This window comes from Etheostoma spectabile, chromosome 3 (genome assembly GCF_008692095.1).
Source record: "Etheostoma spectabile isolate EspeVRDwgs_2016 chromosome 3, UIUC_Espe_1.0, whole genome shotgun sequence".
Classification (NCBI taxonomy): Eukaryota; Metazoa; Chordata; class Actinopteri; order Perciformes; family Percidae; genus Etheostoma; species Etheostoma spectabile.
This window is the reverse complement of record NC_045735.1, coordinates 11039659-11050521: the sequence shown is the minus strand read 5'-3', so window position 1 is coordinate 11050521 and position 10863 is coordinate 11039659. Positions and strand designations below refer to the sequence as shown.

Below are 10863 nucleotides of genomic sequence, written 5' to 3'. Positions count from 1 at the left end.
GCTCTTTTAAGATCTATCCATAGATTTTCAATTATGTTGAGGTGAGGAGATTGTGAAGGCCATGGCAAAACCTTCAGTTTACGCCTCTTGATGTAATCACCGGGATTTTTGAGGTGTGTTTAGGATAATTATCCATTTGTAGAAGCCATCCTCTCTTTAACTTCCGCTTTCTCACAGATGGCATCAAGTTAGCATCCAAAATTTGCTGAAATTTTATTGAATCCATTTTTTCTTCTACTCGTAAAATATTCCTTGTGCCACTGGCTGCAATACAACCCCAAAACATGATTGATCCCCCCCCCCCATGATTAACAGTTGGACAGAGGTTCTTTTCATTTAATTCTGTGCTCTTTCTTCTCCAAACGTACCTTTGCTCATTCCGGCCAAAAGGTTCTATTTTAACCTCATCAGTCCACAGAACTTGTTTCCACAATGCATCAGGCTTGTCTATTTGTTCATTTGCAAACATTAAATGCAGATTTTTGTGGTGTGGACGTAGAAGAGGTTCTTTTCTGATGACTCTTCCATGAAGACCATATTTGTACAAGTATCTCTTTATAGTGGAATGGTGTACCACAACTCCAGTGTCTGCCAGGTCTTTCTGGATGGAACGTGGGTTTTGACTTGCTTTTCTCACAATCCTGCGAGCTGTTCTGTCTGATATTTTTCTTGGTCTTCCAGATCTTGCTTTAACTTCCACTGTTCCTGATGACTGCCATTTCTTAATTACATTCCGAACAGAGGATATTAGCATCTGAAAAAGCTTTGCTATCTTCTTATAACCTTCTCCTGCTTTGTGAGTGTCAACTAGTTTCAGTTTTAGTTTTCTAGACAACTGCTTAGAAGAACCCATGGTGCTGATTGTTGGGGCAAGGTCAGATGAGTCTAAGCATTTAAAACCTTAAGATTGACATCAACTGGTCTTTCCAGACGATGACTGAGAACAATCCATGACACTGTCAGGTCTCAGCTTTCCAAAGGGGGCTGTGCATGCTATAAACTCTGCAGGGTGCCCAAACTTTTGCAGACGCCATTTTTTTGTTTTCTGTTATTTTAAAAGTGTAAATGATGGAAATAAAATCTAACTTTTTGTGACATATTATACAAATATCCAATCTGTCATTTGATGCCTTTTGGAGATTTTTCCATCTTTTCTTGGCTTGTTTGTGCACATTAATACAAATTTTTACCTGGGGTACCCAAACTTTCGAGCCCCACTGTATCAATGATAATCATATATACGAAGCTCAAGTTATAAGGCTAACAAAGGACCTGAAATAGGTGCATGAAAATAAAAAAATAATAAGATAAATTAAATAAAAATAGAATAGTAATATAATATCGATAATATTAACAATAACAACAACAGGCAGAAGGGTAAATACCTGTAAATAGTAGCTAAGGCCATCCCGTCCATCTGACCCCCAAGTACCTTGAAAGCCCTTTACTTACAGGAATCATTATTTTTCACCACAAACAGGTCACTCCAGATGAACATTCAGCTGAGGCTCTTGGTGTCAGTTTAATTCCTCATAAATGTCTGAATGTCTATATTTCCAAGGTACCATCCCTCCCTTGCTGAAAACAGGAGATCCCATCTCAGACAACATGTCGGGCAGCGGGGGTCTGAAGATGGTGGTGACCATCACCTCTGTTCTCGTGGTAGCCGTACTGGTCTTTATCATGCTCATGGTGCTAAAGAGGAGACGGAGGGAGCAGAGGCTCAAGAGACTCAGAGGTGAGTTGAAGATCAAATTAGGGTTTATGTTGTATGAATTGCATCCTCATTAAGTAAAAATGCACAATGAATAACAAAAGGACATCTACACATTATTTAGTCGCTATATACATGCACATACTGTATACACACATGTTGAAACACCTACACACACCCAATCTACAATAGTGACATGTAATTAAAAATGTTTTATGTTCTACTGCATCTGAACCAGTTAAACTGTGTCAAGCCAAAACTAAGCCTGAACTTTGCTTATATCATTAAAAAAAACTTCATTAGTTGTCTCTTCAGGACAAGTGCCTTCATGTTCATTTTTCCAACTTTCTAACATGCTTTCGTTGCCTTTTTAAGTGGAATTGTCAGTGATTGTGCAGTATTTCCACCGCTGTAGCTTATCAAGTAGGACAGTACTATTATGGTATTAACTACCTCTTTGCTGACTTCCCAGATGCCAAAAGCCTGGCAGAAATGCTGATGAGGTATGTATGCTTAATTTTAATTTATGCCCGCTGTTTTTCTTTAAGCAGCGGCCATAAATCACAATGTAGCCCAGTGTTACAGTAGCTATCAGTAAAAATCTAATATATTACCCTTAGGATATGCTGTCCCTTTTGCCTTCTTACAGCTACTTATCAACTTAAATGGAATTGAATTAGCATTTCTGCGATACAATGCAAAAGCATGCAGCTTAAAAGTAATGACATTTTCGCTTTAATCTCCTCAGTAAGAACACACGGACTCCCGACACAGTGAACAAGCAGCAGCAGACATTAAGAATGCACATCGACATTCCCAGAGCCCAGCTCCTCATTGAGGAGAGGGACACCATGGAGACAATCGGTAAGACACTTAAAGGAAGACCTCAATATTCTCAGTCACCATATTCATTATGCTTGTGACTAACAAAATCTTTTATCTTTTGTTTTCCCGCTGTGCTTTCTTTTGTTCCCTCCTGCCTCTCCCCTCTTTTGCTTGTATTTTTCTGTCTCTTAGATGACAGGTCCACTGTGCTGTTGACAGACAATGACTTTGGGGAGACAAATAAGCAGAAATCCTCCACAGTGACCCACACAGTCCACTACCAGTCTCTGTCCCAGGCCACTGGACCACTGGTGGACGTGTCCGATGCCAGGCCTGGAACCAGTGAGTCCCACCACCGTCAGTGCCCATCATTTATTTCCTTTACTACTAATATTAATACTATTCTTTTGTTACTAACAATAACAATAATGCTGAAAAAGTGTATTGTGGTTTTTATTTGGTACAGCCATCAATCTCGCACTGTTAATTTTCCTCCTGAATCTACATAGTTGTACTCTCGTAGATGGATGTCACTTTAGAAGCAATTTGCCGTAGAACCATACAATACAAGCACTGGTAATAGCATTCCATTGCCCATTCATCTGAATTACATGCAAGGCAAATAGCTTTTCTACCTTGTCTTCACTCAACAGTAAACTGCCCCTTATACAGCATGTGCACCGCCTTCCAGCAGTGAGATTACAAAGGCACGGCAGCCCTGCTGCAGAGCTGCCTCTGGGCTTCTGGTGTTCAGCTCTACTGAAGCAGAACAGATGAAGAGAAGCGATCTCCCTGCCTCTTCTTGACACGTCCTCACCTGATTGCCCTGATCCAAGTGGCCAGTTGGACCTGAGTGCACATGTGCACATACTGACATGGACACACACACTGAGATTAGTAGTGCCCTGAAATCCAAACCAAATTGGCCAATACAGATTTAGATACCATTACCAAGATTTATCTTTGTGGTAGTTTTAGTACAGATAGACATGCAGCACATTTCCTGTGCTAACTGAATGGTATGAATGTAAAATTATGTTGCTATATTTGCAATAAACTTGCACACCTAGAAATAGAAGCACAAAATATCAGTTATGCTACAATTCACTCCATTAACATGCCATGCTTTTTGTTATCTGCCATTACCTACAGTTACACACACACACACACATGTAAAAGGACATAAAATGCACAGAACAATATCACACACACTTGCATTTACACACCAGCATGCTGTAAAGTCATAGGATTGGTTTGTTTAACCTGGCCAGTGGGGCATGAACCCAGTTTGCTGACTCAGTCATGTTTTCTTCTCCTCCCTGCCGTTGGCCAAACACCTCCATTATTTCATTCCTCCAACCCGCTGATAGGATTACTGTCTGACCTACTACAATTACGAGCACCATTCTTTTCTGCACAGATCCAATCCAGGCTTTTTCTAAAGACACTCACTCTGATTTGGTCCAGCGGTGCACAGAGCAGCAGCCTGTCTGGGTCAGGCTGAATATGATACTATTTATATGTCTATTTGGAGACAGTTAGATCTTAAGATGGATGATAATGTCATTGCAGGGAGCTGTGGGATGGTAATGTTCAGTGTTCACTGAAGGGGTGAACTGTAGATTTGTACCACAACACTGCGGAAAAGACATATATTCCCCTTCTCGGTCTTAGGTTCCAGCTATAAATCATGTAGTTTTTGGTTACTGATGAGCCACATCTAAACGGCTGTTTGGATGTTCACAGGGCCACTGTATGAATGATCCAAAAATACTGTCAAATGTTATCTTTGTCTTGCAACTGAAGCTGGGTGAAGACCTATTGGATTGTGTCCATCAGTCTTTAGGCCCCCAGGTTCTGAAGGCAAATGTGTCCCTGTTGGCTTGAATGTGCTTGTTTGATGCCATTTCTAAAAAAGTCATTTTCTAAAATGATGTAAAATGATGACAAAGATATTTGATTTGATTATTCTGTCATTTAGAAATAAAAATACTATCTTGGAGACCGACATAATTCTCATAATAGATTTTAGATAGATTTTTAAAGACAAATTTGAAAGAATGCAATTTATACTATCCAATCCCAGGTGCACATATATTGTAAAAAAATTTTTTGGCCAATATTAATAGCTTAGTATGCTATATACTAAAAAGGTATGTATAAAGTTTTCAGGCCGCCCTACACGTTATTCTAGGCCCAGTTTAATATGCAACTTCATTTTATGCAATATATGTAGTAGGGGATCCCTGATCCTTATCTCTCAGTTAAGGGGTCCTTGTCTCAAAAACCGTTGAAGACCCCTGATCTATGGAATAGATGCTCTCGGACTTGAATTTCAAGTTCAGATTCTAGACCAAGATAGTAATTCTAAAAAGTAAAATTGCAAGTAAAAGTTGTCATTCAACTGAAAAATGGAGTAGCTATTATTAACTCTGTTCACGAATAGTTTCTCCTGTTCTCTCCTCACCAGATCCCACTGCCAGACGCACTGCCAAAGCTGGTCCTGCCGCGGCACGCAGCCGCTATGCCAGCCAGTGGACCCTGAACCGGCCGCACCCAACCAGCTCCTCACACACCCTGACCACCGACTGGAGACTCCCTACGCCACGTGCCACTGGATCTGTGGACAAGGAGAGCGACAGTTACAGTGTCAGCCCCTCTCAGGATACAGGTAGAGTAGAGCAAGGTGGAGTGTGACCATCACAGATATCCAGGAACAACATGGACTTTAGGCTTTTTTTTTTTAAATTCTGATTAGAAAGTTGGGGGTGTGTGACAGAAATCATGTTGCTTTTGTGATATTATCAAGCATGATGGCAATCTGCATGGCTTTCACATTGGCTTCTGGGCAATCCAAAACACAAATGTGAATCCAACTTAAAGCTACGCCATTTCCCTTTTTCTTTTCCATACTTTTTTCTACCACTGTACTGTATCAAACCATATAAAAACGCCACATTAATGAAGTTAAATTTCACCTTCTGGCGTTTATTTCTCAGATCGTGCACGAAGCAGCATGGTATCAACAGAGAGTGCGTCCTCCACCTATGAGGAGCTGGCCAGAGCCTACGAGCATGCCAAGATGGAAGAGCAGCTCCGGCACGCCAAGTTCACCATCACCGAGTGCTTCATCTCTGACACCTCATCCGAACAGATGACAGCAGGGACCAACGACTACACTGACAGCCTGACCTCCAGCACGCCGTCTGAGTCGGGCATCTGCCGCTTTACCGCTTCGCCGCCTAAACCTCAGGATGTCAGTCGGGTCATGACCATGGCCGTGCCCAAGGCACACAGACCTGGTAAGGAAGTGGAATTACAACACAACTTAATCAACCTTGTATTCTCCCTACAATTATTGAGCATTGTCCCGTTTGCATTCCAACAGTACATTATGAAAATCATAATCTAGCTTTCATGTTTATTTAATACAGCAAACCAGTGTAGGATCCCTATAGAGTAATACTACTAGTTACTAGATACTAATAGTTGGAGCTTAGCGATTATGGTAAAGTCTGTTTGCCTCGGACACACCGCTCTCCCCTCTGTTGTTAGATCAGGAGGTGGAGATGAAAATGAATATATGACCTCAAGCGCATTCTTTAAAAATGTTTTTGCCAACAACCGCTGTTACATACAGTATAGTCACATTAAACCATTACACAATAGACAAAACTCTTACTGGAAGTGTTCCAGCTTATTTCTGTGTCTTCTTTCGGTGTAGGCACCTGTTTTTCTCCAATCTTATGTAAGAGGTTTAACACAGTAAGCAAGCCCATCACACCCATGAGATTCAGTTTTTCCATGTAAATTATGTTATTTTTTTATCCTACATGAAGATTCTGTCTCAAAAGTCTTTCATTACATCTGCAGTTTGAGGAAATCTGCTGTGCTTTCCTGCACGCTCCTTTCAGGTTGTAGTCCTACCTTACATGACCCTCTGCTCCTCCACGTAGCCCTGAAGATAAATTACAAGTTCTTGCAGAACATGCCCACGAGCTGCAGACCACACACAGTAACACAGATATTCGAACAGACACATGGACACATCTCATCCATCATCCCGTCTGCTGTCACATTAGAAAGAAGTGTGTGTGTGTGTGTGTGTGTGTGTGTGTGTGTGTGTGTGTGTGTGTGTGTGTGTGTGTGTGTGTGTGTGTGTGTGTGTGTGTGTGTGTGTGTGTGTGTGTGTGTGGGTATATATCTCCACACAAGGTACACTTCTTACAATCCTCATTAATCAACAAGGGTTAGCCATCAGATCAGCTTCTTAAGTTTCAGGCTTCATTATGTTTTGAACGTTTGTCCAAAGGACAGCAGACTCATATCACCAGTTCACCAGGGAATGAGGGCAACTAAAGGCTATCTGTCAACCTTATCTGAAGCTATTGTCACTTAGTACAAAACAGCAATTAACCACCACCGTGTGGAGTGCATTGTAATACCACACTCTTAGGCTAGTGTCGTATCACTAAGTGCTAGAGTCTGGTGTCAGTTACTTTGGGGGTTACATTATAGGTATAGGAATCAAGCTGTGTTACCTCTACAGTTTCCGGGTCAGTTGTCAACTATTTGTAACGACCTGTGTTTTGACATTGCACACAAAAGCAATATATGCGCTCATATATAAAGTTTGGTTTAATCAGGAAAATGGGAGCACATTTATTTTGCCGAGTTCAGGCCTCACTGAGTCAGGCCTAAATGTGTATTACATTTTTTGATCAGCTTATTAGTATTTTTAGCCTTTTAGCTGTGTCAAATGTTATATTTTTCAGCTGACTCTACAGTCAGTGAACTGTAAAATAATATGAATGTTGTTTTCTGAAGGGCCTGCTGCAACTCTAACAATGAATACCCATACAGCAAGGTGCAGTTGGATTTACACATATTATTTTAATCAAAAGATTGCTTACTTTAAAGATAATAAGCCTTTTTAAATAGCTGCTCTGATCAATGTTTATCCTCATTGTAAGAATACAATGAATACATATGTTTCTGCATATGAAAAGGTTCAGTGTTAATTTCTTTTAACCAATCCTACCATGGTACTAAATAATAATAATAATACTGTCTACTTTATTAATCCCACAAGGGAAAATTACAATGTTTTCACTCTGTTGTTATCATACACATTACACACAGGCCTGGACTACACACATATGCTCAGTAGCTGTACATGCACTAAATGGAGAGATGTCAGAGTGGGGGGGGGGGGGGGGGGGAGGGGTACCCATGGAACCCATGGAACCCATGGAACCCATGGAACCCAACTTCCTACTGACAGAGCTACTTCCACCCCCAAACAGCCAAATGTATGTGGAAACACAAATAATACCCCCAAATGTGATTGTTGAACACCTCAGTTTAAAACCGCGGGCATTGATATGATATCATATGATATAAGGAAAGCCCTTTTACATTACATATAGTCATTTGACCCAGCATTCATATACGTTTTTTGAGTGTAGCTTTAAGATAACCCTTAACTGGTTCAAAGGGGCCAAGCTCAAACCATGAAAAACAGTCCCAGACCAAAGGTATGTGGACAAGGGGAGTTCCATCTACTTTTTTATAGGTATGACTATCATTTAATCACTTTTCACCTTCATATAGTAAAAGTAAATGTTCTCTCCACACTTGTAAATTCTAAGTAGAGTGTATTACGAAAACGTATCTGTGTAAACCCAAAACCAGTGTGGGGCAGTTTGACTGACAGCTGGTGAATGACCCAGCTTCAACTCCCTCCCCTCTGTCTCTATTACATCTGACTAACCTGAATTGACCTCCCCTTCCATCTGAAAGGTCAAAGGCAGCTTCTCTCATTCATCTGTCTCATTTCATGTGACCACCCTAACCTGATAAACTTGTTATTAGAGTAACATTTTGTTTATTGGTTGACCATTGGGTCCGTGTCCCATTACAGTTTTTTCTACCACACTTTGCTCATAAGCTTTTACAGCAGTGGTGGTATTAAGGGCTACAAGTAGTAGTCATCTTATGATAGTTCTGTAAATATGTAGCTTGTCACCCTTCTCAACAGTACAGACTGATCTGAAGATGCAACACTTTCACAGATTAATGGCTTGGCAGGGAGTTGCTGTTATATTCTGATTACACATAGTGTCCCATTACTGTACAATCTGCAATTTACTGGCTGATGAATTTTCAAACTACATTTCTAGCAAGCTCCTGCATTAACACTTAAATCTATATTTAATTCAATTAACACTCCTAGCCATTCATCATCTTTGCTGGCACTAATAGGGCTCATTATAAAACAGAGTAAATTATTCATTCTCCCTGTGAACCCAGGAATCCATTCTCCAAGGTCACTTAATGGAGTGAATTTGCAGAGATGGCTTTGTCTGTGCTGGCATTAACTCTGAGTAGCTGGGAGGGAGTGTTTGTGTGCGTCCATACCCTATATAAATACATTTGGGCATGTGTGGGCTGTGTACATGTGAGCGTGTCACCACGTGTGGGGGAGAGAAAACGTGTTGAAAAGAGATTTAAGCGATGAAGGGTCCTCTGACAGATGAATGTGAACTTTTCAGCAATAATGAAAAAATACAGAGAGAGCCTCTGCTTGTCTCCAGCCCACTAGATCTGGCAACCCAACACCCTTTTGTGAGGGACTAATTTGTTCTGTTAAATACGTATTCCAATCAGTAAAAGGGATACAATAACTGTAGAGGAACCATAAACTTGCTGAACCAAATGAAAGTGTCTCTCCCTCTCTTTCTCTACCTCTTATCTAACACTTCAGACAATTACTTAAAGATCGAAGATACCGCTTTTAATCGTGCTTCATCACTCAGTTAATGTATTAAATCTGACCTGGTTTATCTTGCTACGGGTGTTTACAAGTGATTCTGTTTCCTAATAAGACTCCAGTTCTTCCCTCCTACAGTGCAACTGAACTTGCAGCAGAGAGGGGGTGTGATAACTAACAAATGCAAGCAAAAATGTATCTAGTATATATAGACATAGACATATTCCATCATTTACCTTTTTCACAGTAAGAAAAGATAGCTCAATAACTTAATCATTGCATCAGTCCCTGACAATGATAGCAAAGATAACACTGTAATATTCAGCTCCCTATTACATTATATTTTGCACATTTGTCCTGATAGCAGATTCAATAGATTCACACTTGGTGGAAAATTGGTATTACATTAAAATAATGCTTTTGTGAATTATAATCGCATAAGCCCCGCGGTGAGCAAATCTAACAGTGTGAATGTGAGGTAAATGTGAATCATCAACTCTCTATGCAGTTAATTTAAACCAAGGGGAAAGAATAACACAAATAGAGTCTGTCTATTCCATGGGCCCACCACCTGTGGGAGGAACCGCTGGGGTTGGGTGCGCTGCCACATGGGTGGTGGTGAAGGTCCGGGGCCTCGACGGACCAGACTCAGGCGGCAGAGGCTGGCTCTGGGGACGTGGACCGTTACCTCTCTGTGGGGGAAGGAGCCGGAGCTTGTGCGGGAGGTGGAGCGCCACCAGTTAGATCTGGTGGGGCTTACCTCTATGCACAGTCTCAGTTCTGGAACCATACTCCTGGATAGGGGTTGGACTCTGTTCTACTACGGAGTTGCCCATGGTGTGAGGCGCCGGGCGGGTGTGGAGATACTCACAAGCCCCCGGCTGAGCGCCGCTACAGTGAAGTTTACAAAATGACGAGAGGGTTGCCTCCCTATGCCTGCAGGTGGTGGGGGGGAAAACTCTGACTGTTGTTTGTGCGTATGCACCAAGCAAGAGTTCGGAGTATTTGGCCTTCTTGGAGACCTTGAATGGAGTCCTGTATAGGGCCTCCATAGTTCTGCCGGGGGACTTCAACGCACACGTGGGTGATGATGGAGATACCTGGAGAGGCATGATTGGGAGGATCCCTGATCTAAACCAGAGTGGTTGTGTGTTGTTGGACTTCTGTGCTAGTCATGGGTTGTCTATCACAAACACCATGTTCAAGCATAGGGATGCTCATTAGTGTGTGTGGTTCCAGAGCACATTTTATTATCATTTTATCTGATCTGAGGCCGTATGTTTTGGAAACTTGGGTGAAGAGTGGGGCAGAGCTGTCAACTGATAACCATCTGGTGGTGAGTTTGGTCAGGGGGTGGGGGAAGACTCTGGATACACCAGGTAAGCCCAAGCGGGTAGTGCGGGTAAACTCCCACCTCCGGTGGAGCTTTTCGTGCATCCCTGTGAAGGTGTGGGGCATTGAACCGGAGTGGACAATGTTCAAAGTTTCCATTGCTGAAGCTGTGGCGGGGAGCTGGGGTCTTAGGGTCTTAGGTGCCTCAAGGGGCGGTAAC

The 10863-nt window shown here is 41.8% G+C and overlaps 1 protein-coding gene across 4 annotated transcripts in view; it reads left to right on the top strand.

Annotated features, from left to right (window-relative positions):
* Positions 1-10863, top strand: part of dscamb (Down syndrome cell adhesion molecule b) — a 121359-nt gene that overhangs the window by 107783 nt on the left and 2713 nt on the right. For 2 of the 4 annotated variants that reach the window (XM_032509287.1, XM_032509279.1), the window contains exons 27-32: positions 1562-1738; positions 2187-2217; positions 2463-2578; positions 2732-2896; positions 5010-5210; positions 5539-5841. In XM_032509287.1, the coding sequence (XP_032365178.1) occupies positions 1562-1738; positions 2187-2217; positions 2463-2578; positions 2732-2896; positions 5010-5210; positions 5539-5841 (993 nt within the window). The remainder of the gene's footprint in view (positions 1-1561; positions 1739-2186; positions 2218-2462; positions 2579-2731; positions 2897-5009; positions 5211-5538; positions 5842-10863) is intronic. The other 2 variants (XM_032509304.1, XM_032509295.1) reach the window with 1 other exon arrangement.